Genomic DNA, 27,662 nt, shown 5'->3' with positions numbered 1-27,662 from the left:
GCTGCCCCTTAGCACTGTCCTAGTCACCAGGTCCTCCATACGTGCTCCCTCCCTTTTCTTGCTTGTCCTGATGTTGGAGCAGGCAGATAACTAGATATAAACAGAGAAAGGTGGGGGGGGCATGGTCCAAATGGCAGGAAACCATACATCTTGTGAACAGCTGGGGTCCTTGGGAAGACAGAAGAAAGGAGGAACCTCTGGACTGATAGATGACACATTTAGGGGGTGACAAGTGTCCTGGAGGCAGGCAAAGAAAGGTGGGAAAGGGCAGAAATTTCCAGTGTCCAAGTGTAATTTTGCTCATTATGCCCTCATTACAATAAAATTAGCCTTGCAGATTAGAAGTACCCCTCATGCACCGAGGCCATGACACTTCCGATCCAGACTAAATAAGGACAAAACCCCTCCTCCCCTCGGATAGGTGGAGTTGGGATGAAAGTCAAGGACTAGGACCCCAAGCCCTTCCCTCCCCAATGAATATTCCACCCATTCGTTTTTACACCCAAGGTAGCCAGATGCCCAAGAAACTCAGGGAAGCTGCTCACCTGAGCCTGCCTGCCCTCCCCTTGAAAGGGTACTGTCCATCACTTAATAAATACTCGCTTAACTTTCTTGACCTCCACATCTTGGCTCTGAATTCTTTCTGGGATGAGACAAGAACCTAATTGCCAGCAACACTGACTCCTCTTGGAATTCCCTTTTGGCCAAGGAAAAGCTATTGCCTCTCCAGCAGGGACCATTTTCATTCCTTCCCTTTGGCTTTCAGTTATAAGTTCATACCACGTCAAGTTTGCCTGCCACGGAGAGGAGCCCCTCACACTGTAGGACTAGAGGAAGAGCCCTCTACTCTCTCTTCACCACAAAGTGAGTAATCCAATCAAGGAGCGTTAATGCAAAAGTGAGCATCGCCCCATCATTAAGTGCAAACCATCAACTGTCAGAACCTTCCTTCCCATCCGGTGGCTCTGACACTTAACACAGCCACCTAGTTTGCTCTCGGGGTGGAGCTAGGGTAAACCCCATGCTTTTCACTTGGACCACAGGGAACTTTCTGGATAATAGAGGCCTGCCAGTATTTTTTTTTTTTTAATGTTACATGGTAATACACTAACACTAAAACCTTAAGAATAAGTTCATCCTTTGTTTATTATTCAAGACAATAACTTTCAATTCTGTGGCCTCTTAGTATTATCTGTGGCCTTTGGGGTCATTGCTGAGTAGCCAGGCAGAGGGTCTGAGTGGCCCACTGTACTGAATGGATTCTTAATTAACTTCAGGTGGTAAGCATGCTCGAGCATGAACATCCTGAGTGAGGCAGTTGGTGGTAACCATAGCATGCCTAGTACTGACCTCGTAGGAAGAGGGGAGATATCCAGGTACTACTTAAAAAAATTAATAGACTTTAATTTTTAAAGCAGTTTTAAATTTATAGAAAAATTGTGCAAAACTGCAGAGTTCCCACCTCCCTCCCACATTGTTTGACCTATTATTAGTATCTTACAATAGAATAGTACATTGGTTACAATTGATGAACCAATACTGATATGTTATTATTAATTGTTTCCATTAGGGTTCCTTAGGGTACTCAGTACATTAAGATACTCTTTGTATTGTACATTCTATGGGTTTTGACAAATGCATGATGTCATGTTGCCACCATTATAGTACCATACAGAAAAGTTTCACCACCCTAAAAAAATGTGCTCCACCTCTTCACTCTACCCTTCCTCCTGCAACCTGTGGCAACCAGTGACATTTTCACTGCCTATAGTTTTGTTTTTCCCAGAAGGTCATGTAGTTGGAATCATACAGTACATAGTCTTTTCAGATCACCTTCTTTCACTTAAAGACATTCACTTAAGACTCCTCCATGGCTTTCATGGCTTGATAGCTCATTTCTTTTTGTTGCTTGATGCCCCACAGTTTGTTTATCCATTTACCTACTGAAGGACATCTTGATGCTTCCCAGTTTTGACAATTATGAATAAAGCTGCTGTAAACATTCATGTCCATAAGTTTTCTGTTTGTTTGGGTAGATACCTAGGCTAAAACTACTTTTATTTGTTTTTATTTTTTATTGAAGTATAATTGATTTACAGTGTTGTTAAAACTATTTTTATTTTGGTGGGGAAGGTAATTAATTAGGTTTACTTATTTATTTATTCTTAGAGGAAACTGGGGATTGAACCTAGGACCTCATGCATGCTAAGCATGCATTCTGCCACTTGAGCTATACCCTCCCTGAAAACTATTTTTAAAAATGTAATTTTAGAGCCTTTTTCCCTAAAGAGTTGGAAGGAAAGTATCCATCCCCTCCTTCTAGGTAAGTCTCCAAAGACAAAGCAGGAGGTGGAAATAAAGCCAGAAGAGATCTAATGTTCCTTTCATTTGGGTAGATTGAGTACAGAGACAGATGTAGCTACCTTTCCATTAACTAGTCCTGGAACCTTTAGGCAGTTAGATTGGTTATTGCTGAAATCTTTTAGAAACCTTAACAAAAGGGTAAGATCTGCGTAAACAACCAGTTAGCCAGATTTGCACTGAGCATTTTTCCCATGGGCTGGGGTAGGTTACTATGGGATGCAACGGGTGAAAATAAACCGTGGTTTCATTTTTTTCATTTTGCCTAATAATTACCTTTTAATACTTTCTCCCCTGGTTTTATGACATTTTCCTGATTTTAAAAGTGGGCATTTTTTTTTCTTCTGCATTTTCTCTTATTTTTAGCCTTCCATTTATATCATTTTTCTAATCATTGTGGTTGTTCCCTGGGCTTTTGTGGCCCCAGAATTATCCAGCTTAGTTTTATTATTCTTGTCAATTGCTTTCCTTTACCTCCTGTCTTTAAGAGGTTTTTCTCCATAGTATTTGTTCTGAACCAAATTTCTCCTTTAATGCCTTAGTGTGGCTTCCATTCTTCCCAGGGAAAGAGGTTTAATTTTGCTGGAAACAAACTGTGGCCCTCCTTTAGATGAAAATAGTGCTGCTGCTTTATAATCAGTTTTCACAGAATCACAGTTTGGGCTATTGCTGGCACACTGTTTTGTGAGTCTTTGCAAGTAGCTGGGAATTACCGTATATGCTTGAATATAAGGTTAAGGTTATATTCTGTCCCCATCATCTCCAGGGAAGAGGAGGTGCCTTACAGAGTGCTTGCCAAGTGTCTCACAGTATGAGGGCACAATCTCAATTATTTTATTTTCAACAACAAAGTACCAGTTAACCTTGACCTGACCCACTGATGACTTTGGGAACTCTGGAAGTCACCTGAGGAAGCCAATAGAAAGGGAGGCAAAGACATTTTATATAGTTTTAATAATAACTTCTAAAGGGATATGACATAATTGTGAGCACTTGTGAGACGACTCTAAACTCAATTCACTGAACAGTGAATTTATAGACATTCAGAATGGATGCCTGGGATAGTATTTCCAGCAAGTGCATCATGCACAGGTTTGAAAAGTGCTTCATCTCAAACATCCAGTCCACCTAAAGATCACGTTACACTGGAAACACCCTGTGATGATGCTGTCTGTCATCCTGCTCCTGCCTGTGACAAGTTTGAATGAAACTGTTTCATAAAATGTGGAGTATGGGAGTGATATTTCTAAGGTTAATTATATTAACCTTATAGTATCTTGAATATGACGGTGCAGCTCTATAGATAAATATCATTTGGTAATTTCATTGCATTTCTAAAAATTATATCTCTGTGCTTTTCAAAACCCCTCCTGAGGGGCAGGGTCTACCCACTGGAAGAGTGAGGAAGATCACCTTATACTGGGGGACATCCTGCATTTGGACACATGTGATATATTTTAACGGCTGGGCAGTTTTTCAGTACTCTGTGTACTGTTTCGTTTGAATTGAAGTGAAGGTATACAATTCTTCCTCCCATTGGTGGATGGGTGTGTGTGTGGTTTGGGGACCGTCTGTTTATCTTCCCCAACTGCCAGGTTCAGCGCAATCTCCCTTCTCATCCAGGTGTCCAACCCTAAGGCTACCAGCCGCCTTCCAATTTTGCAATCCTCCGGTCAGGTTTTCAGAGCTGGTCTTTTTCTGCATTTGACTTAACTCTTCTCATCTTGAAATGCTGCCTCTTGTCATTCCTGTGCTGATACTTCCCCGACTGTTCCCTCCCAGCCAGCTCTGAATGTCAGTGTTCCCACCAAGATGTCATCCTTGGTTCCCCCGCCCCCATCATCCTCTTCCCTTTCCTTGGGCATCTCCTGTCCTTTCAAGGCTCAACCTCCATCCATACTGAGGTTGAAAATTGGTAGCCTGTGGGTTGTATCTTGCCTGCGAGGTTGGCCCACGCATTGTGGTAGTTATTGTTGTTTCAGATGTGAATTTGTTGCCAACATTTAAAAATTGGGATTGAATCCAGATTTCTGGCTTCTCTTGGAAAACAGGAGGCGGTGGCTGTGCTGAGACTGAGCTGTGAGCTGCTGTCCCCGTTAGATGGGACACTTCGTGCTCTGCTGGGCTACCACAGTCCTAGAAGCTGCTCCCTTCTGCCTCAGCTCTTCTGACACCTGCTATCAGTTGTTGTTTTTGTTTACCATGACCACGCTATTCTAGTTCTTACAACAGAGATAAGAGGACAAAAATAATTCTTTTGCCCATATCTCTATTCACAAGTGGGAAAAATAAAAACTGGACCAAGGATGCTATGTTTCAAGACAGTGGAAGAAAGCATTTTGTGTGTGTATAGAAGGGAGGAATATTCTTCTATATTTAATATTCATGGTGTGTCTGAGTTGAGAGGCTACAACGTAAGATGCTCATAATCATTGATGTAGATGGTTTATTATTTTGCCCACAGTTTTAAATTCTGGAATTCTAAACAATCACTTTGATAATTAGATGCACTGATATTTACTAGGTATAGAATGTGCAAAGGTACTGGGGCACAGTGGTAAGTAAGGCAGACGTGTTTCCTGCCTTCAAAGGGTTGACAGTCAGCTTGTACGGATGCCACAGGCCCCTCACTCAGCATGACCCTGAGTGCATTTCTTCCTCCCACCTCCTCCAGTCAGCTCAGTGTCCACTATCAAAGTCACCCATCATCTGATTAGCACTTAATTCCCTTTGGTCATGTCATGTTAACATGTCCTCAGGCATAATACCAGGGATTAGGACCCTGACATCTTTGGGGTTTATTTTTCTGCCCACTGTAATAGCTGCTTGCTAAATAGATTAATTTATTACCACCTACCAATTTGTGGGTAACACCAAGCTTGGAGGTTGTAGGACTAATGATTATGTCAGCTTTCATTTTTTTTTTTTTTAAACTGCTTTCCTCGATCTTTCTTACTCTGGCTGGTGTTGCTCACCGACTCACAAACACGTGGCCACATTTGCATTTCCCGACTGTTCTAGCGGAGCCTGCCTGGAATGATGTCTTCCACCGTCTCCCAACCCCGGTTTCCTTCACTTCCAAGTTTCAGTGTTGGTCCCGCTTTTCCCAGAAACTGGTTTGTTCTGCCCTCCTTGCTGTCTGTCTTCTCTGAAATCATGTAGCTTTTTCAGTCTGCAGCAATTACTTATATCACGTTCTATAAATATTTACTTATCGATTGCGTGAGTTTTGGCAGAAAGCTTTATGAGTTGGTTCAAAGTGGCTCTTAAACATTTTCCTTTCAGAAGCAAAATGTTATTCAAGTGCTTATCTGAAATGTTGTGTGGTTTTCTTTATTTCAGAGACTTGAAGATAGAAAACTTGCTGCTAGATGAAGACAATAATATCAAGCTGATCGGTATGACTTTTTTTTCCTTAAGCAAGATTATCCTTCAAGTGGTGTGTTGTCAATTCTCAATTATTTATTTTCTGACTTTGAAAATTATCATGGTCTATTTCTAATCCCCTGACAATACTTCTAGAGCATCACCTTTTACCTCCAATATTTAATAATAGTTTTGAAAATGAAAATTAACTTTAATAATAATTTAAACATAAAACTAGTTCTTAGGATTATTCAAACTTCTGCTTCTCCATTAATTCAGGTGGAGCTGAACTTTTCTAGGGGCTCTTTTCATTTGAATTCACCAGAAAGCTTCTTAAAAATAGTGGAAAATAGTTTGATTCAGAAATGCTGCCCTTAGCTTGACCACGCCTTATTCCACTTTTCAGTGAATGCAGAGGCACTGAAGTAAGAGGAACATGACTTGCTTTCTCTTTTTAATCCCTTTATCCCAGCCCTGTAGTACACTGGTGGTCATGCAGAGAGAAACCCCCACGGAGGGCTACTTAGAGGTCTGTACCAATCAGAAGGAGGTTCTGGAATGGAGTGAGTCACCATCAGTTTACAATTCAGGGTCCATAAGTGAATTCACACTCACTGTTTAGAAGAGTCCTGTTTCTGTTTGCCTGTATGTTTGCTCTTGGCAGGCTCTCAGGGGATCATTTTTATACCCAGATGTGAGCACCATCTTTTACTCCTTTTTTTCTTTACCCACCTCAAATGCAAGTAGTTTCCTCCACCTTGATCAACTTCAAACAACTTTATATTAGGAGTAAAGAGAAGAATCAGTAGAACTTTGTGAATTTAACGTTCATACCCAAGAAGGAAATTCTGTTTGGCAAATACTGAAAACTATCTCAAGACTTTCTAAAACATATCATTCAGATGACCAGTTATATTCTTTGGAATCCCAGTTGGCTTCCAACCCAGAAACAGGCAAGGTGCTGCAGGGACACCAGACCCCTTGGCTGGGTGATTAAGCACCATTGACAGGTGTCGATAAACGCACTCGTTGTTATTAGAAGATTAATAAGAGGAAACTGATTCCTGCCACCCCCCCCCCCCAAAGATTTTATAGGATGTATTCTTAAAAGATTCTTGGGCAATTTGAAGAATTTTTTTTTTATCAAATTGTTTTGCTATTGCATTTTCGTTGTCCTGAGGGCCAAATACAGCAGCATTCAAGGCAGACGTTGAAATGCCTGTAGGATGTCTTTCTGGCCCTCATTTCCAGGATCTGTGGCGTAAACAAAGGCACATCCTAGTCCGGGGGTGAGGGATGGAGGAAAGGAGATTGTAAGTTCCCTGGCAGGCTGCTCTGGGACTAGCCTTCAGATAATGTGGTGGTGACAGTGACAGGGTTTCCCTAAAGCAGCAGAGATTGTAAGAGAACAGGCTGTGTGAAGGCCGGATGCACATTCCAGTACGAGTTAGAATAATTCGTTTCCCTGTGCATCGTCTAGATGGAGGCTGGTAATTCTGGCAAACTGCAGACCACGGAGGGTGGTCTCCATTCCTGCTCAGCATCCCGCATCTTCCTCTCACTTTGCCTCCCTCTCTGCCTCTGTCCTTGCTCTCTCTTCTCTTTCTTCAAGCCTTAGGTGACCTTTTATAAGAGCAGGTGTGTCCGAAGGAATAAACGATGTTGAAAAGCTCAGACGTTTTCATTGCTGAGAAGATTCTGAAAGAACCAACCTCTAAATAGCGGATGAATTTATAAGTAGCTCATAGATTAGTTGCCTAATAAACCCTCTTAGAGGAGACCTGCGCAAAGAAGATGAAGGAAGGATAGACCTGAATTAGAGCCCACGGTTCCCCTGGAGGTGAGTGGGGGGACCCTTTAGATACCAGGAACCATTTTATTCAAGTGCCTTCGAGTTGTCACCTCTTAGCTTGGCAGTCACTGGACTGGCACCCACATAGGCATTGCAGCTCATCTGGACAAAATGTCAGAAACCAGGTGTCAGAAACCTGAATTCCCAAAACTGCTGGGAAGGAGGCTCCTATCCCTGGATGTCCCTTTGTTAGAACTTTTCACTTGGCGCCCAGTTCTCTCCTGACCAGCTCAAACCCAAGAGCGCTAAGGCACAACTCAATGGAAAGAGACATTCTGCCATCCCAGAGGGCAGCTGCGAACTGCCTTTAGTTTAGCAGAATCTGCATTCCCTCATTTTTTCTTACAGAGTAGGCTGGAGGAGGGAAGGAAAAGTGCTGGAGGCAAGGAAGGCCCAGTGTCTTGTGGGCTTTCTTGTCCCTGGGTTGGGCAATTTGGAGCAAATGCCTCCACAACTGTCTCTTTGCAACTTGAAAGCCCTTTGAACCTTTTCTTCAAAGGGATTACCTAGTTGCTTATTCAAAGGTTAATTATAGCTATTAGCATTTTCTCTTAATAGTTTCTCTTTCTTTGAAATAATTTGATTTAAATAAATTTACTTAAGCCATGTAAGCCGTGTTTCAAGTTAACTAGAATTAACCAGAATAAGATTTGATATAATCAGGGTTCCCCCTCCTTAAAAAAAAAAAAAAAAGCAGGCTGATGTTTTTAGTTTAGTGTAATCTTAAAATGTAAGAGCCACAACTTACAACAGTTTTGCACTTCAGTTTTCCAAAACAGCGTTCGTTGGGGCATTTTTTGAGATTCATTTTGTAGCTCTTAGAAAATTGAGTGGTAATTGGCTTATGTGTTTACCAAATCTAATTGAGGCAGACCAGTGTGGCATTATGGGGAGGCGAACTTCTCCCTCATTCCACAACTCTAATTATAGGCATATGTGTAAAACTTTAATGCTTACAATTAAGCATGTGAAACATACCAGTTATTCCTCTACAGTGTATTTTAAATTAAGCCCTTTTGGCTGGGTCAACATAAGTCACTTAGAATGTAGATTTTTATCTTCTTCATTCCCCAGATCCTCGGCTAATTTATCTTCTTGAAACTGTGCTTAAGACAAGGCAAGACGCTGTGTTAGCAAGCTTGCCTGGGAGCCTGGGGGGTGATCTGGCCTCTTATCTCTCCTCCCCTGCCCTTTTGTAAAATCAAGCGCTTTGTCGCTTTGTCGTAGACCCAAGTCAAAAGTTGAGGGAAGAAACTGAAGGAGTTAATGGAACCCCATGGAGATTAGGAAGGGAGGTTTTTAGGGGCTCCTAGGAGATTGGGCTCTAAATCACTGTTTATGAAAATTTCCTTAAAATGTTGCCCCAGTTAATATAGTCTTTATTCCTTGGTGCTATGTCTCCGTCTCACCATAGAGGGCGCTCTTTACGCGTTGGCTGTTTCCTTCAGTTTCCTTTAGGAATTGTAAAGGGCCATTCAATGTAAAGCTCAACAAGATTTTCTACTTCCGACCACACCCTTCTCCCACTTCCGTGATACTACGGGGTGGGGCCTGAGATCAGGGGCCCTCAGATCCTTTTGAACAGCAATCTCCTCCTAAAATACAAATCCAAGAGAGCCTTGGGACTCATGAAGGGCCTTTTTGGCAGGTCGTGTGGGGCCTACTGGTGCTGACTGGGCTGATGGGAAAGGAAACGGGGGCCAGGTGAGGGTGGGAGTGGAAGAACTGGGAGCAGAGGAAGAGAGGAGGAGGGAGGTTAAGAGGCAAAAATAAAATCATACACCCCCTCCCCTCCAACCCCAACCCCAAAAGAAAAGTGTGTGAACAGGCAGCATTCCTGGTTGGTTTGCCAGTCCCCGTCTTGGCTCTGATTCTTCGTTCCAAGTATGGGGTTCCGTTTAGAAACGCTCTTTGACTATACAGCTTAACCCAACGACTGTCGGGAGGACTCTTAGCGGTGCATCTTGTAACTTCGTGGACTCACAGCTCTACCCGCCGCCCTACCGATGTTTCTCCTTTCCTGAGCTTTCCTACAGCTTTCCCAAGAGCCACGGCTTTGCAGGTAGAGACGTGTTAAAGTCGAGGAGAAAAACACAGTAACAAAATTAGATGTAAATCCTGCCAGTTGAGAAAGTGCGAGGGTTTTGTCCAGACGTGAAGCCTGTCTTTGACCACAGCCCCTTTCTGACTGAGCCCTGTGGGCTGAGTCTTCTGTTTGGGGACCAGAACCATAATATTTACATTGAAGTTCAAAGGAGGAGCCCTGGTCTTAATTCTGAGATCAACAAAGATAGAGGAAAGCTATCAGATGAGGCCCTGACACTAACAGCTCTCTAATTACCTGTCAGTTGCCGAGTCTGTAAGAGCAGAAGTAAACACAGCACAAAAGGCGTAACGGACCCTTTAGGTGCCCTGGGCTCGTCTTTCTTCTTCCCCGCTGCCAGGATCAAAGCAGTGCTGGGAGGTCACTTAGTCTGGTTCTCATTGCTATCTTTTCTGGCGTTATTTTTCCAGCCAACATTCAGCATTGTCTGAATCGCTGGGTGTATTTTTTCCCCCTCTTCAAATCACCATATGTTGCCGCATGCGTTGGGAGCATTTTTAAGAGACTTGCATGAAATGAAAACATTCAGCCGCAAAAGTCACCTCTTAACTGGTAGGATCGCATGTCACCTGGGATGACACTAGTGCCAGCCAGAGAAAATCGATCTTCCTTCATCTTTTTCCCACTTGGCCAGTTGGAAGCCAGCAGGCTGACTCCAAGGACTTCTGCGTGTTCTCTCTTCCTGCCTTAGTCCTCGAAAGCGAAGACTATCTTTTTTCTGGATGACTCATTTCCAAGATTTGATGAAAATATGTTTTGGTTCAACATACGTTTTAGCTCGAGTTGGATTTTCCTGGGAGGCCTGATGGAAACTGTTTCCAGTTCAGCGAGGGAACCACTGCCTGAGATTCTTTTGTCTTGAGACCCATATCCAGAGGTTATGATTCCCAGCTGCTGGTTTTCCTTTTGGATGTGAAACGATGTGTTAGCCTGAGAATGTTTCCTGCCCCGCTGCCTCACCCTCTCCTTCACTTCCACAGTTTTCTAATTCAGAGCCTTTTTTCCTCCCCTCTTTGCAGACTTTGGTTTGAGCAACTGTGCCGGGATCCTGGGCCACTCCGACCCTTTCAGCACGCAGTGTGGCAGCCCTGCCTACGCCGCTCCCGAACTCCTTGCCAGGAAGAAATATGGCCCCAAAATCGATGTCTGGTCCATGTGAGTTATTGAGCTTCTGAGAGTGAATGCTCCCTCCTGCTGTCTCCACCGTCTCCTTCTTATGAAACAACATTTGAGTGTTTGATGAGAATGAGTTATAGGCTCTGGGATGTGTATCCAGTGATTCTTTGGGGTCCCACTTTCCATCTCTGTTCTTTCTGTCTTTTATCCACAAATTGCCCAAGAGGCTTTTATTAAAATTTGTTAAGGTGCCCAGGGAGAAGCAAACATTGCCCTGCACTCGCCGAGATCATGTGCTGGTTTCATGCATCACTCATGTCCTTCCCCGGATCAAAGTCTCCCAAAGGTTTCCATCAACATCAGCGTCAAACCCAGACTCGGTGCCCAGCCACGCTCCTTGCGGGTCTGGCTTTTGCCCACCCCTCCTGCCTCTTCACCCACCACCCCACCCTCAGCTCCCGGTTCTTCAGACACGTTGGCCTGTTTTATCTTCTCTACTTCTGGTCTATGCACTTGCTATTTCTTTTCTTTTATTGAAATATAGTTGATGTTATATTAGTTTCAGGTGTACAACATAGCGATGTGACATTTATATATATTATGAATTGATCCCCACAGTAAGTCTGGTCACCACCTGTCACCATACAAAGTTATTGCAATGTGATTGACTATATTCCCCATGCTGTACATTACATTCCTGTGACTTACTGATTTTAGAATTAGAAGTTTGGACCTCCTAGTCCCCTTCACCTATTTTGCCCCACCTCCCACCCCCCTTCCCTCTGGCAAGCACTCTCTATTACTTTTGCCTGAAATGCCGTTTCCTGGTCATTCAAATGGCCTGTCCAGTCCCATGTTCCAGTGTTAATCCAGTGTCACCATGCAGGGTCCATCTCTTGTTGTTCCAGGGATTTCTCAGCACCCAGCATAGAGCCTTGGCTGGAGAGGAAGGAAATAATGAAGGAAGGAGGGAAGGGAGGAAGGGAGGAAAAAAGGGAGGAAGGGAAAAAAGGAGGGAAGGGAGGAAGGGAAGGAGGGACAGGCATTTGGTCCAGGTGAGCTGAAGCCGGAGGATCTGGGCTAAAGTTGGCAGAGGAAGCAAAGGAAAGTGACCCAGTGAGGGGACTTCAGGAAGTTCTGGTTGGAGATTATTCAGAGGAACCAGAGATAAGAATGCCATTCTGAGGGCACCAGAATTCTTGGAACTTTCCCAGAAAGGACCAGCTCTCCCCGGCACCCCAGCTTAGCCTGTTCAGCCAGGGGCTGAAGTGGGTTAGTCAGGGACAGCTGCTGAGTGCATGGAGTTAACTGTCCCCCGTGGTCCTCAGGACAGTGTGTGAGGCCATCTCAGCATGCTTTACACAGACGGGGGATGCTCAGTGGTTAGTGCAGCCCCGGGACACACGGCCTGCACACGGCGGAGCTGTGCTTTGTGCTTGAGCCTGAGCTCCTGGTTTCTTTTCCTACCTCTCGAGAGGAGGTGTAGTGGAGGCTGCATATGGAGTGTGTGGGTGCTGATGACTTGTGCAGGAAGGGGGACAGGGGTCGCCGGGGTGGGTGGGAGTGATAGCAGGGAGCAGCGGCAGAGGACACCTTCTCTTTTGAGGTGCCCCGGGTGGCTTGGGCGGCATCGCTAATCACAGAGTTTTTATATGGTGCCCAGATGGGCCTCAGAATCCTTCTCAACATAGCCCTCCAGACAGCCGACACCAGTGGATTAGAGTCAATATACAGGTGGAATCCATTCTTGGTCTCATAAGTGTCTGGCACATAATCTGTTCTCAATAAATATTTATTTATTCATGAATGAATAGAGCTGTTTTGAGTCTATAATCACCTTCTTCCCTTAGGTATAACTTATTTATGCTAAATGGGAAACTCTGAAAGAGAAAATCTATGTGCCAAAAAGAAGGCTATGGAGAATGGGGCGTCTGAAAGACGAGGAAGTACAGGGGTGTCTCATAACTATGGCAACAGGGAACAGGGTGGGCGGCATAGTGATCAAAGGGAAAGAAAGGTCGGTAGGTTGGAGAGGAGGTTACAGTGTGCTCCTGAGATCCTGCTCTTGAGGGGAATGGACAATACAGTGTCATCACCGGTTGTCATGGTGATGAGACTCAGCCTGTGTAAGGGGGACCTTTCCAGTCCGTGGCTGATACAGCAGGCATCTCCAAAAGGTCTAGAGCTGCTGGTAGAAGGAAGGAGTGTGTGAATCGTCAGAGCTGCAGGAGAGCACCTGGCCTTGTAACCAACACTGAGGCCTTTACTAACCTCCACTTAATTGCATTTTTTTTTAAGAAGGTGACTTGCAGCTGAAGATCTCCTGAAAGCTCTAATCAGGCCTTATTCTTAGTCATGATGCCATCAGGTAATGTATGCAAAAGCCTTTGATACACAGTAATGCACTGTACACACTCTGGTCTTCTGTCCATCGCGGCAAAGCTCCGGAGTCCCACGTGGGATTTCCAGGTAGACCGGAAACCACAGCCCCACGAGTCCCTGTTTGGGTGCCCTGTGGCAGGGAGTTGGGGTGGAGAGTTTTACCCTTGCTCAGCCACAAAGGACCGTGTTTTAATCTTTGTTAGAAATGAGGTTTGCCTGGAGCAACCCTGTGTTAGCCGACTCCATCCTAGGGGGTGAGACCCCATGACCCACACCTAATTCATGGGGATGATATAAACTAGGCCCTTTTTAGAAGCTGTTGATGAAGCTTAAAAAAAAACAAAAGGAAGCTGCATGAGCCAAATGTTGGCTTACTAGAAATTTGTTCATTCGGCAAATATTCGTGGAGCCAGGCGCTGAGCCGAGTTCTGAATGCACAATGGTGAGAAAGACAGCCTCGGTCTGTTCTGCTCCTGTGATGATCATTGTTAACCCTCACACCCTCCGACTGAGTGATGGGCAGTGTCCTAAGGGCTTTGCATGTTTCAGCTCATCTCACCTGCCTAATAACGCTTCGAGGGAATGCTCTGTTGTCCCACTTTACAGATGAGGACACTGATGCCCGTGCCCAGATAATACAGCTGGTGTGTGAGAGAGCCAGGACTCAACCAGCTGGTTGGGCTCGAGTCTGCCTCATCACCCTCTGCTGCTCCTCCTGTGTTGTTGTCCTTCTTCTTGGAGGGTTTACATTTTAGTGGGGCAGACGGACAAAATTTTTTTTTTAAGTTGTAAATTCAGTGTGGTCACTGCTGTGAAGGAAGTGGGTGATGGGGGATGCAGGGAACGAGGATTGGGTGGCCTTTTTTTATTGAAGTATAGTTGATTTACAAGGTTGTGTTAGTTTCTGGTGTACATCAAAGTGATTCAGTTATACATATATATATATATATATATATATATATATATATATATATATATATATTCTTTTTCATATTAAGTTACTGCAAGATATTGAATATAGTTCCCTGTCCTATACAGTAGGACCTTGTTGTTTATCTATTTTATGTACAGTAGTTTATATCTGCTAATCCCAGACTCCTAATTTATCCCTGCCCCCTTTCCTTTTAGTAACCATAAGTTTGTTCTCTATGTCTATGAGTCTCTTTTGTGTTCATTTGTGTCATTTTTTTAGATTCCACCTATAGGTGATATCATATGATATGTGTCTTTCTCTAACTTATTTCACTCAGTATGATCATCTCTGGGTCCATCCATGTTGCTGCAAATGACATTATTTCATTCTTTTTTTATGGCCGAGTAGTAGTCCAGTATATATATATACCACATCTTTATTCATTCATCTGTTAGTGGACATTTAGTTTGCTTCTGTGTCTTGGCTATTGTAAATAGTGCTGCTACGAACATTGGGGTGCATGCATCTTTTCGAATTAGAGTTCTCTCTGGGTATATGCCCAGGAGTGGGATGGCTGGATCATATGGTAAATCTATTTTTAGTTTTTTAAGGAATCTCCATACTGTTTTCCATAGTGGCTGCACCAAATTACATTCGGGGGAGGCCTCTTGAGAAGACCTCAATGTCAAATCCTAAGGATGAGGAGGACTCAGCTATGGGAGGAGGGAGGTGTTGGGGGAAGGCTCTAGGCAGACGGAACAGGATGTGTGGAGGCTGTGGATGGAGGGTAAGGTGTGGGTTTGGACTTTGTCCTAAAGGGAATGAGAGGCCATTGGATGCTCGTAAGCAGGTGGGTAACAAAATGTTATGTGTTCTTCAGAAAAAGATATGTTGGAACTCTAAACCCCAGTCCCTCAGAATGTGACCTTACTTGGAAACAGGGTCTTTAATTAATTAAACGAGGTCATGAGGGTGAACCCTAGTCCAGCATGACTGTGTCCTTTTATAAAGAGGAAGTTTGGACACAGAGAGACCCAGGGAGAAGGCCATGTGAAGATGAAGGCACGAATCAGATGACACATCTCCAAACCAAGGAGCCAGAGATGGCCAGCAGCCTGCCAGAAGCTTGGGGACCAGCAGGGACAGAGTCTCCCTCATGGCCTCAGGAAAACCAACCCTGCCGACACCTGCTTCTCAGACGTTGAGCCTCCAGCACTGCGAGGTGATGCATTTCTGTTGTTTAAGCTCTGTGATCTCAGGAAAGGTCCAAGGGGAGTAAAAACTCACCATGCCAGATCCCAAGAGCCATTCTCCTTCCCAGGGTACATGAAATATTTCCTTTACTGAATCAAGTTCGCTAATTGACAGATGAAACGGACTAACTGAAGTCTTCATCATCCTTCTCCCAACAGTGGAGTGTAAGTCTCCGTCAGTCCTCCCAACAGAGGTCACTCCATGGTCAGATCAATAAACCACAGTCTCAGTCCTGGCTGTCCCCAGTAGGCCATACATTATTGGCTGCATGAAAACCAGAAGCAAAAGAAAACCACAAGTAGAACTTCGTTCACATGATGCTGGAAGAGTCCCTGGAGTAAGAGAGGACAAGCCTTGGTGCATAAGCACTTTTCAAGAGGCCTCTGTGTCACATTTGCTTACGTCTCTTTGGGTGAAGCAGATGGCATGGCCGAGCCCAGCATCAAGACGAGAGGTAGACTCCACCCCTTGATGGAGGGAGTGGCAAGACATCCGTGGCTTTTTTCCCCCCTTAACGGAGGCACTGGGGATGGAACCCAGGCCCTCGTGCATGCTAAGCATGCGCTCTACCACTGAGCTATTACCCTCCCCACTGTGGCCTTTTTTTTTTTGGCAATTGAACACACTCATCTATTGCTATGGACTGAATCATGTCCCCCCTGCCACAATTCATATGTTGAAGCCCTAACCCCCAAAAGTGTTTGTATTTGGAGGTGGGGCCTTTGGGGGGAAGGTCATGAGGGTGAAGCCTTCACGATGGGATTAGCGTTCTTATAAGAAGAGGCTCCGGAGAGCTCGCTCACTCTCTGACATGTGAGGACACAGGGAGAAGGCGGCTGCCTACAAGCCCGGAAAAGAGACCTTACCAGAACCTGGCCTTGCTGGCACCCTGATTTCCAGCCTCCAGAACTGTGAGAAAATAAATTTCTGATGGTTAAACTACCCTGTCTTTGGAATTTTATTATGGCAGCCTGAGTTGACCAAGATACCTGCTTGTAGGTAGATGACCTGTAAGTCACACCTGAAAACAAAGCGGGGATGTCAGGAGGCACAGTGCAGAGAACAAACAAAGCCCCCAGCTAGCTTAAATTCAAGAAGGATCAGAAGAGAGTTGAATCTGCTCCTGATGGGTGAGGTGGACTTTTCCAGGTGGACAACAGGAAAGGAAACTTTCCAGGCAGAGGGAACAGCCTATGCAAAGTCAAGAAGATGTGAAAAATCTGTTTCCTCTTGCTCTTCATCTTGGAGAAAACAAAACTTCAGAGCCTTCTTTAAGAATTCAATTTTCCACCGGTTTGGGGTGTTATGTCTGAGAAACTGGTCGGGTCTGTGTCTGGAAAACTGGTTAGGTTTCTCTTTGGTGCCCACGACTTTGCTGCCAGAATTGGAAATGGAAGACCCAAAAAGAATTTAATTTTAAAGGCTGTTTAAAAAGAGAATGAAAGTGGACCGATCTTCTCCCCGGGTCAGGCACTGTTATTTTAAAACATCCCTTTTTATTGCTCTGAAACAACGACAGAATGAAGGGTTCACTTCCAAAATCAAAAGCAAACTCTTGTCTCCAGAATTTTTTTTTGGACCTTGGCAGACAAATGGGCCTTTCTTCAAGACTTCCGAGACTGACTTAGGAAGAAAACCAGCTTGTCATTCAAGGAAACCTTGCTAAAGAAAGCTCCTCCCCACAAATGGGGCCCCCAAGATCCTCCTCATCTAGTGAATCAGGAAATGGAAGATGGCACCTGCTATCTTGAGGGTTTCCCATTATTTTCAGTGGTCATTGTTTTCATATTTGGAATCATATATGAATGTTTTTACATTCATTCACTTCTTTCCCTTAGTCCGTGTGAATGAAATATCTCTATCTCTAATGGATTTTGAAATTTCAGACACAAAAATAAAATGTTCATTCTGGTGCAGCGAACCTTTTTTATTGCTAACTGACTTGTCCTCAGAGTGGCATATATGCTAATTAAAAAAAGAACTTTAATGCAGATGTACTTTTTAAACGAAAAGAATCAAAATTAACTTAATTTTCAGAATATTACAATGGCCTTTTGAGAACTTTGGTGAGTCTCTAAGGATAAGGAAAACAGGAATTGAGAATTCTATCCTGGAAGGATTGAGAATGCAACATTTTTTTCACCAAAGCTGCTCTTTGGTCTCATGTGGATGTGTGAGGTGGCGGAAGCGTTTGTGTGAAGTCCTGGTGCTTAGTGGAATGTCGTACTGATATGCCCAGACCACCTTCCTGCGATCACTGGGTCTGTTTTCACCTTGTGAGAAAAGCCTCTGTCCCAGCACTGTCCCTTTGGGTAGACACGTTGGCCGAGGGCACCATCTTGTTTCCAGCCCTACTATCCCCATATAGGCCTAAGCATTCAGGAGGGAGGGTGGGAGAATCTGTTCCAGTCCTCAGGCCGTGTTTTGTAAAAATACTACCAGACACCATCAGCTACTTCCAAGGGCAAAATATGGCAAAATAGCGCCTCCTCTCCATTCACACCCCCTTAAAATGAAAGTAGCAGGAGAAGGAGGCAGAAAGAGGAGGCTGATGGCTTCTTTTAGGTCCTTTAGGGCTTCTGACTTTTAAAAGAGAAGATTTATTTAGCTTCTGAGATTTTTCAGTTATAAAATCCGAGACTTTTTTGTTGTTGTTGTTTGCTTTTTGTTTTTGTTGCTAGCATGTGCATTTAAAACAGAAGGGGGAAAGGAAGAAAGGAGTGGGTGGGGGGGACTCTTAAAATCCACAAGAAAATAAATTCTTGCTGAACACAGACCATTTAACGGGGAAGTCGTGAAGTTTGAGATTTTCCAAACGGGTGGATCTGTTCCCAATCTGCTTTTAAGACGTTAAAGCGGAAGTTGTACTGAAAGTTGATACTGAAAGATGGAAGGATATTGCCTTTAGGCAGAGAGTTGTTTTTAATTTTTCCAAGGCAGTTTCTTGAAGAATCACGCAGAAATAAGTTGTGTTGGCTGAAGGCTCTCTCAGTTGCACGCTGGTATAGAGTGGGCTGCCCACCAGCCCCCTGAGAACCAGTATTCACACCCTCCCCTGACACCACACCTCTGTCAGTTGCTTTGTCCCTTGCGTCTTGTTAAAGTTGCTGGCTGACTTCTCCAGGGAGCTGTGTCTCCAGGTCTTTCCTTTCAGAGATGCCGAGTGATACCCCGGCTTTTCCTCCAAGGATTATTTTTGTGTATCCGACTAAATATCAGGACCCCAACTTGGCTCCTGATTTAATCCCAAAGATTCCACATCTACGTTTCCGGGGCCCCTTTCTCTCTTCTTCCAGCATCAGCTTTTCTTTCTCTTTTGACCTCGGAGTATTCCACCTGGCCAGTCTCCTTGGATTTGCTTCCATCCATCAGTGACTCACCCTTATTTCTTCCTGCTTGGAAAGCCCTGAATTATATTTGCTTGTTGCCATCTCATCACTTTCTTTAAAACTATCTGTGGTTCTTGGGGGCCCCACGTCTGCCGTGGAGAAGCTCGAAAGCCCCTGGGCCATGTTTCAAAAGGCACATCAGGAAATTCTGAACATGTTTTGAAACTCCTACTAATTCTACGGGATTACGGAGGTTTATAAACTGCATTCCACATTTCCCCTTGGTATTCTCACATACTTCCGAAAAGTCAAAGGGACTAGATTTCTCTTTATCCAGATATGAAACGTGTATGAAAACTCCCGGGGTGGGGAATTGAGATGCTCAATCTGGTTTCCCTTTTAAAATCTCCTGTGGTTGTGTGACTTAATTAATTAAGGTTTCCGTTATTCTTTGGCAATAGGGTACAAATGTATTTGCAGCTTTTTATCTCTTGTTTTTGAAAGTTTTGTGATGAAACAACAGATCACATTTATCAGGCACTCAATTCTTGCCAGGCATAGCATTCAGCATTTTCTGTGGCTTAGCTCATTTGACCCACGTACAACCTAAGAAGCAGGTGTTGTTACTAACTGCATTTTATAGATGAGAGACGCTGGATGAAACAGCTGTGTCCTCCTTACAGATATGGGACGTTTCTGTTGATGATAAATTCCTCCAAGAGAAATGGAAATCTGGAGGGAGTTTGGTAAAATAATCAGTTAGAACGCCTGTAAAAACCACTTGCTCGATCCTGGTCTGACCACAGAGTTCACCAGCACTGTCTTTAAGACAAGCATCCTTCTCCTTGATCTGTGGTCACCACCAGGTAGCAGAGAGGGGCAGTAACTGGAGGAGATTTTTGTCATCTTTTGTAGCCAGGGGTGACAAGAAGACACGCAGTTTAATGTATTAAGAACTCTTTGAAGAAAGAAACTTCATGAAGATTTTAGAGTTGGTCCTCTGTTCCCATATTACATTCGCCAAACTCCTTCAGTTGGATCCCTGCCCCATTACCATAACACCCCACCTCCTGTAGCATCCTGCATTATTTTAGGCACCCCACCTGTGACAGGACGCTCAGCATCCCTAAAGATAAAGGGAAATACGAAAGGTAATAGGGCAGCATTCGTCAAACTTGAGTATCGTCCACTCTTCTTGTAAAGGAAGAGCATTCTTGGTAACCCCTCATGTTGACTTCTCATTTTTATTTAAATTTTACTTCTTGGGCATAAATGTAAAATTAAACTCCTTTTATTTAGGGTCCTGTACAAATGAAAAACCAAAGCTAATTTACAAGTTAAATCTAACCAAGATGAAAAAGGACCCTCAAATATTCAAAGTAGCAACATTCATTAAATGCCATGGCTGCTGTCCGCAGGAGCTGAATTGCTGTACGCAGTCTGAGTGGGAGTCTCACTGCTGGGCACAGGCTCTTTGAGCTGCTCAGGCCCAGCTCACTCATCACTTTTCACTGTCCCAGTGGCTCTCAGCCTTGAGTGTGCATCCAAAGCACCTGCAGGGAGCCCCCCCTACCCCGAGCCTGATTCAGAAGGTGTGGGGCCCAAGAATTTGCATTTCTAACAAGTCCCTAGATGCTGCTCCTGCTCCTGGTCAAAGGACCACACTTTGGGAACCACTGTGCTCTTCAGATCATCAGGAGGCTTTCTTTCCCACAGATAGAAATACAGGAACGCCATTGACAAATTAAGTCTGCCTCTGCTCCTTTCTCATTAGCCTGTGAGAATCAAGCTGATATATTTTAGCAAAAAGTGTGTGTTGGTAAGTCACAAATGCAAAAAGCAGGTGAAATGAAATGAAATCAAGTGTGCACAGTGGAGGATGACTGAGGAGTATAGTGGCCGTCTGATGTCCCTGGTTGGGCTTTGTCAAGTGTTTTAGTGTGTCCCCAAGAGAAAATCAAAAGTGGGGCTGCTGTGGGGGGAGGGTATAGCTCAGTGGTAGAGTGCGTGCCTAGCATGCAGAAGTCCTGGGTTCAATCCCCAGTACTGCCATTAAAAAAAAAAAAAAACCCTGATTACCACCCCCCAAAAAACCCCTTACAATTAAAAAAAATTATTAAAAAAAAGTGGGACTACTGACCCCCTGAGGTTGTGTCCATGGGCCTCAGGGGGAGAATCACTGAGTATCATAAAACACTCACTTGTGGGAAAAATGATATTATTTAAGTACCAGGTGCTTCAGCTTTGGGTGAGCATGTTGGAGCCAGGATTAAGGCACACAGAGGTGAGCAGGGACCGGCTGACTGGTCGTGTACACAGCCAGTGGGTGGAAGTTACAGACTTCGGCTTAGTATTTGGAAGCCCCTTCACGTGCATCGAGTTGCCCTGAATGGCAGCCTTAGGGAGCTTGACCCCGAGGCTCTTCAAGGGTCTTCCAGCAACAACCCTGTGGGGTGTCCTACGAGGTTTCCAGCCATAAGAGCCTTGTGTCCAAGACCCCTTCGAATGCAAAAATGATACAGTTTGGAGGCCCTCTTAGCTTTCCCTCTGTCACTCTCCAGGGCTGACGGAAGCAGGGATGGTTGGCTCTGCCTCAGACACACCCACAGTGCCGCACTGCATCGTAGGTTCTCAAACATGTCACCTCCCCTGAACCCCCTCCCTCTGCCCCCCAAACTGGCTCCCCTCTCAGCCTCTTCGACTTCATCACCATCGTCGTCCTGCTTTCCGCCTTTGCATCCTGCCTCGTCCCCTTCAAATGTCTCCATTGCATATTTGCTTTTCTCTTTCCACTGTACACCTCCCCTCCCGCTGGGACTTTATTCTCAATGTGCTAATTATTGCCACAGTCTCCTGCTCCCTGTCCTGAGCCCCTTTCCTCCCCTTAATGCCAGATGACTGCTTCCCACATTATCTGGCTGTAGAACTTTTATCCCCCCCCACCATCTGTTCTTGCCCTAGGGAATGGTTTCCATGAGGCACATACAGGGAAATGCTGCTCTAAGCAGCTCTGGCTGTGTTCCGTCCATTCTTACCTTCTGTGCTTGGACTATACAGTTTATCCTCATATGCAGCCAAAGACAGATACGCTCACACACATATACTTACCCCCGAGAGGCCACCCGTCTTCACGTACTTACTACGGTCCTCTCCCTCCCTTAATTGAACTCCTCTGGGGTCAAGAGCAGCCAGAGCGTTTTCTTACCCTCTCTGCACTCACTGCTTGAAAGGCTTGTGCTTATTTATTTGTTTACTTGTGACTGTCCCTTCACCCCACTCTAAGTCCAAGATGACGAATCCTTTTCTGGTCCTCCCTCCGCAAGGCCAACATCTATACCACTGCCTGGGGCCAAGAGCCAGCCCGAAAGCATTTGTGGAATGAATGTGGAGGTGTCTGTCTCTCTAACTCAGCTGTGACTTGCAGAGCAGGAACTGGGTCTCAGTGGATGTCTGCAATTTGAGAAGGATTTCTGGCTGGAGCTGGGGGGCTCCAGACCTGTCCTTATCCAGAGCACTGTGGTTCGGAGGCACCTCAGTGCAATGGGGCCCCAGGGATCTTCATTTCAACCTGTCTCATGGGATTTGCTTTGACTGGAGATCCTGTTGCCTGTTTTTAAAACAGATTCCCTTGGGCACTTTGAGCACTTGAGGCCTCTAGGCAGGCAAGGCATTTCATCCCCATGAGGAAATCGCATCAAAATGATAGTAGGTTTGCACATCGGGAAAATAAAAATCCTCCAAGAGATGTTGCTGTTCTCTAGTTTGGCTTTGGACGTAAGCAGTTAAGCCCATTTGGAAGGCCTTTTGACCACATCTGAGATATTGGGCCGGGGCTACGTAGCAGAAACTCACAGTACACAGTGATATAAAAGCATAAGAGCGAGAAGGAGACCCCTCCCCTCCCCTCCCCTTCCCCTCCCCCTCGCCGACCCCTCACAAAGGAATTTCTCTAGTTACAGGTCCAAACAGAATTCGAGGCAAGCGCTAAACACCGGCTTGGGGTATAAGACTTGTTTCAAAGGGCGGCGTGGAAACCAGGCAGGCTGGCCAGGCTGTGACTTGCCCCTCCGTGCAGGGTCTTGCCCTGAATATTTGGTCTGGCCTCCTCCAGGCTCCGCTTTGTAAACCACACTTGGAAAACCACATCGTGGCAGAACTAATTTTATTCAAGGTTCCTGTCGTCCCCCAGGTATTTTTTCACATCATTTGGTCTGGCCAGCCTGCCTGGTTTCCTGGTTTCCTATGTCCCTTCTGGAAGGGACATAGTTTCCCCTCCTGAAGGGGGTGGGTAGCTCTGGATAAACCCCTCTTACAGCCATCGTCCAGGTCCTCACAGTTCGCCCATGCCTTTCGCATTTGCTGTTTCAAGGCAGAGCTAAGGATTCTAGGAAATGACGGAGAAGGCGTATCGAGGGGCACGCGAAAGCGACAGGGCTGCCGCCGGGCCAGGTCCGTGGCCTCTTTGTCACCCTCTCCTGGGGGTTCTGGTCTCACGCTCCGGTGTCTCTCTTTTCAGAGGTGTGAACATGTACGCCATGCTGACGGGGACCCTGCCTTTCACGGTGGAGCCTTTTAGCCTGAGAGCTTTGTACCAGAAGATGGTGGACAAGGAAATGAACCCCCTTCCCACCCAGCTCTCCACAGGTAATGCACCTGCTACTCCGATTCAGGGTCCAGGGTACTCGATCTCTTCCTAGTATTAAAACGAAGTCTCAAGAAACGATTGGTTTCCTATCTGCAAGGAGCCACTCCCCTCATCTGCCCGCAGTCCTTTTTCCGTCATAATTCTGATTCCCTAACTTCCTCCTTCCTCCTGCACAAAACACACCTGTCAGAAGGACCGTAGTCTCCATTGGAAAAATAATGGAGGCTGAGTTGTTTTAAGACTCACCCTTTTATAGTGTTGACTTTGAAAACAGTGTTTGTCATCACATTTCTATTGTGTCTTCCTTCGGCAAGCCACTCTAAAGAGATATTAGTTTCATTTGAGTTTGGTCTGGGATTTGTTTTGCAATGTGGGTTTTTGAGCCCGTTCAAAAGCGTTTAAATCTACATGGGTTCAGTTACTCGATTAGACTGAGTCATCAGGTGTGTTTGGAAAGTACACTCAAACTTTAGCTGGTTCCCATTTCAGTAAACAGTTCCTATAAGGTTTGGTTTCAGATCCAGCAGATTAGTACAATTTGTTCTTTTGTTTGGTTCACAATTCACTTCAAGTTCCTGGCCTCGGCTTGGCCTTGATGGTCGTTTAATTGGCTCCTTAGAATAAACTCACCTTCACTGAGGTAAGGCACGTGGCCAAAAAAAAAAAAAAAAAAAAAGGTGTAATTATTTAATTTCAATTTATGATACATGGTTCAGCTAGAGCACTTTTATTTTACTACTGTTAGGTTTTTTTTTTTTCTTGAGTTTACAAAGCGTCTGTGAAGCTGACCCAGAATTTATGGTTGCCAAATGGTGTCCAAGCTGAAATGTGTTCTTGTCCGTAATTACCTAGTTCGGTTCATACTTTCACCTCTGCTGGGGAGGGCAGAATCTCTGCAGGCTGAAAGCGAAGCAGGCACTATGTTCTTGGGAAGATGAGTTACAGTTCCGTCCATATAAAAGAAATAGTTCTGTACTGAGAGCCGTAACTCCTGGAGTTAGAAAATGTGTGAAATGTTGACTGAGTTGTTATACTTAGGTTTTAGAGCTTTCAGAAATGTTGAAAGTGCTGCAGTGAAAGCACATTCGTGCCTTCATTCCACGTTTCATATGCATTCACTTGTTCTGTGACTGCCATTCACTCATTCCATAGTTCACGTGCATCCACTTACTCCACGAATATGTACTGAGCATCAACTATGTGCTAGGAACGCTCCGTCACCAGGAAGAGAAGTAAGACAGTCTTTACCCATATACAGCTTACCTATCAGCAGGGGAGGCAAAAAACCAACCAGATAAACACATGTGATGTTTGGTGGTTTAAGTGCTCTAAAGAAAATAAGAGAAATCAGGATAAGAGGATAGAGAATAAAGATAGTTTTTTTTTTTTTTTTTAAAGCGGTTAAGGTTTTCAAAAACCTTTTTAGTGTGGTGTGATTGTAGATTCATACAGAGAGACCATCTGTCCTTCATCCAGTTTTCCCCAGTGGTAGCATCTTAAATAACTGTAGTTCAGTATCACCACCAAGACATTGCTGAAATCCATTGACCTTATTCAGATGTACGTGTCGCTGTGTACTTAGTTCTGTACAATCTCATCACATGTGTAGGTCCACGTGACAGTTACCGCAGTCACGATACAGAACAGTACCATGACCAGGATTCCTCATCCTACCCTCTAAAGCCACAGCCACCTCTCTGTTTCCCACCTTCCCTAACTCCTGGCCACCACTCACCTGTTCTCTGACTCTGTAATTTTTGTCCTTTCAAAAATGCTGTATATATATATGTGTGTGTGGATAGATAGATAGATAGATAGATAGATAGATAGATAAGCTTTTTTTTTCATTCAGTGTAATTCCATTGAGACCCATCCAAGTTGTTGCATGTATCAATCCTTTGTTCCTTTTTCTTGCTGAGCAGTATTTCATGGTAGAGATATACCATAGTTTAAATATTCGCCCGTTGAAGGACACTGGGTTGTTTCCAGTTTCTGGCAATGATAGATAAAGCTGCTATCAACATTCATACATAGGTTTTTGTTGAACATGGTTTTGTTTCTCTGAGATGAATGCCTAAGAGTGAAATCACTGGGTTGTATACAGTAAGCACGTATTTAGTTTTGTAAAGAATTTCTTCACTCTTGTTCCTAGTGGCTGTAACACTTTGTGTTCTCTCAAGCGATGCATGAGTGATCCAGTTTCTCTGCATCCTTGCCAGCATTTGATACTCTCACTATTTTTTATTTTAGCCATTCTGATAGGGGTCTAATGATACCTTATTGTGGTAACAAATAAGATTTAATGTTTACAAATAAATGCAATCTTTCAAGGTAGTCTCTTTTAAGAGTCATATAGTCATAAATCCTGCCACCTTTCAGAGTGATTCTGAAGTTCCTTTTATGGTTTAGAGGCTGTTTTGTTCTAAGTGGTCCAATACAAAGAACAGTAGGAGGATGTTGGTACCCTCATGCCTGGAAAAAGCAGACAGTGCTCACTTTGAATCCCAACGAGACACTGAAGAACTGGAACTGCTTCTCACTGTAGTAGTCAGGATAACCCAGGTTATGCTGCAGTAACAAACGGCTCCCAGATCTCAGGTGCATAAGACAACAAAGATTCATTTCTTATTCATGCTAGATATCTGTTGAGAGTTGGATCAAGGGTTGGAGGGTTCTGCTCATCCTAGTCAGTCAGGATACCAGATGGTTGGGGTAGCCACCATTTCAAACGAATCTGGTCCCCGCAGGGGGAAAGAGAAGCCTAAAAGTTCTCTTGTCAGTAATGAACTCTCCCACCCATGTTCCAGTCATAACTCCTGACTTTGTAAAACATGTCACATGGCTTCACTCAGCTAAATGAGCTGGGGAAGTGAACTCTGGATGGTGGAAAGCCAGGAATATCTGTTGATCAAACAGCATCAGTGTGAGCTGCAGGCTGTAGGAGGAGGAGCAGGTGGGACCTGGCGATCAGCACTGGGGTGAGTCGGGTAGCTGGACAAGGACAGGTAAATTAACAGCACAAGAAAATCAGTGTCATTGCTTCTGAATCACCAACCTTGTTTTTACCCCAATACTATTATCCAGACTTGGCAGGCTAGGCTCTAAGTGTTTTCTTATTGTGACAATTAAATTTACCCTTAAAGAAGTAAAAGTTGCACCCCTGAAAATGTTATTAAAAAAAGTAGTCCAAAGAAGTTCCTCAGAAAGAACTAGAAATGTTCCAAGCAATTTTAGCATCACTGGAGTTAGTGTCCAGCCTCACCTAGCTCCTGCCCTGAGCATCAGTTTTGACTTTGGCCTTGAGCTCTGCGTGTGTGCTTGTTCACCTTCACACTCCTGCTAGACTTTGTGGTCTTGACCTGTCAAACATGAACAAGCATGAACTGCATTTCTAGGTCTGATTTTACAATTAGGGAATTTGGACCTGTCCCTCCCCCTTTGATTCTTTTACTATTGGGATTATGTAAATGTCCACTCACCTCGGGCTTTAACCCGTTGTGCCAGGTATGAGGCAAACATTTGCACCTAGTAGTTGCTCAGGGAATCGAGGTTGCTGACACTTATGTTAAAGTGTGTGGGCTGGGAAGGCAGCCCATGGATTCACTGGATTACTCGAGGATGGGAACTGGCCCGATGCGGCAGGACCCAGAGCTGCAGAGGACGCCCAGGTCATCTTATCTTGTTTAGAGAGTGAATGACTTTAGTTTGGGGCATCAGCCACTCCCCTCATGCCAGCCCCCAGCTTCTCCAACCCTTTGTCCTTTGCACCCCAAGTGTACAACACTTCTTTTCACCTTCATTTATGATACCATCTTGTTTACATCCCATAATACTAGCTTGCCAGTAACAAGAGTAGCTGCCATTTACTGAATGGCCATGGGTGAGGGCTTTTCATAGTATCTCCTGTTGTCAGGACAGCTCTGCATGATAAGTTCTATTATCCAAGGGGGAAACTGAGTCTCAGTGAGATGGTATATAGCTTCTCTGTTTCTGAATTTACACCTGCTTGACTCCCACACCTGGATTTCCCTACTATCCTGGGCTGCTTGTCTGTCTTTCCTTATTTTATTTAGCATAAGATGCCCCCACTCCCCTCCCCACCCCAGATTCAGCGGCATCATCTGTTGTGCCTCTGTTTTGAGTAATATCAAAATTGAAATGTCCAACTGGAGAATGTGCCATTTAAGGGTCTCACTAACACATCTTTATTAATTTGATGATTCTGTCACTCATACTTGTAGTGCTCTCGCCATGTCTATTATAATAGTACTCTTTTTTAGATTAAGTTGGAAGAATTTCTGCCAAATTTGAGCTGAAAAAAAGCACAGCGTTCTTGCCCT

General features: G+C 44.5%; 1 protein-coding gene across 2 annotated transcripts in view; it reads left to right on the top strand.

Annotated features, from left to right (window-relative positions):
- HUNK (hormonally up-regulated Neu-associated kinase) overlaps positions 1–27,662 on the top strand; it is a 101,770-nt gene that overhangs the window by 47,020 nt on the left and 27,088 nt on the right. For both annotated transcript variants that reach the window (XM_074360683.1, XM_074360679.1), the window contains exons 3-5: positions 5,704–5,759; positions 10,703–10,838; positions 23,194–23,321. In XM_074360683.1, coding sequence (XP_074216784.1) covers positions 5,704–5,759; positions 10,703–10,838; positions 23,194–23,321 — 320 coding nt within the window. The remainder of the gene's footprint in view (positions 1–5,703; positions 5,760–10,702; positions 10,839–23,193; positions 23,322–27,662) is intronic.

Source organism: Camelus bactrianus, chromosome 1 (assembly GCF_048773025.1).
Source record: "Camelus bactrianus isolate YW-2024 breed Bactrian camel chromosome 1, ASM4877302v1, whole genome shotgun sequence".
Lineage (NCBI taxonomy): Eukaryota > Metazoa > Chordata > Mammalia > Artiodactyla > Camelidae > Camelus > Camelus bactrianus.
This window is presented reverse-complemented; position numbering and strand designations above follow the sequence as displayed.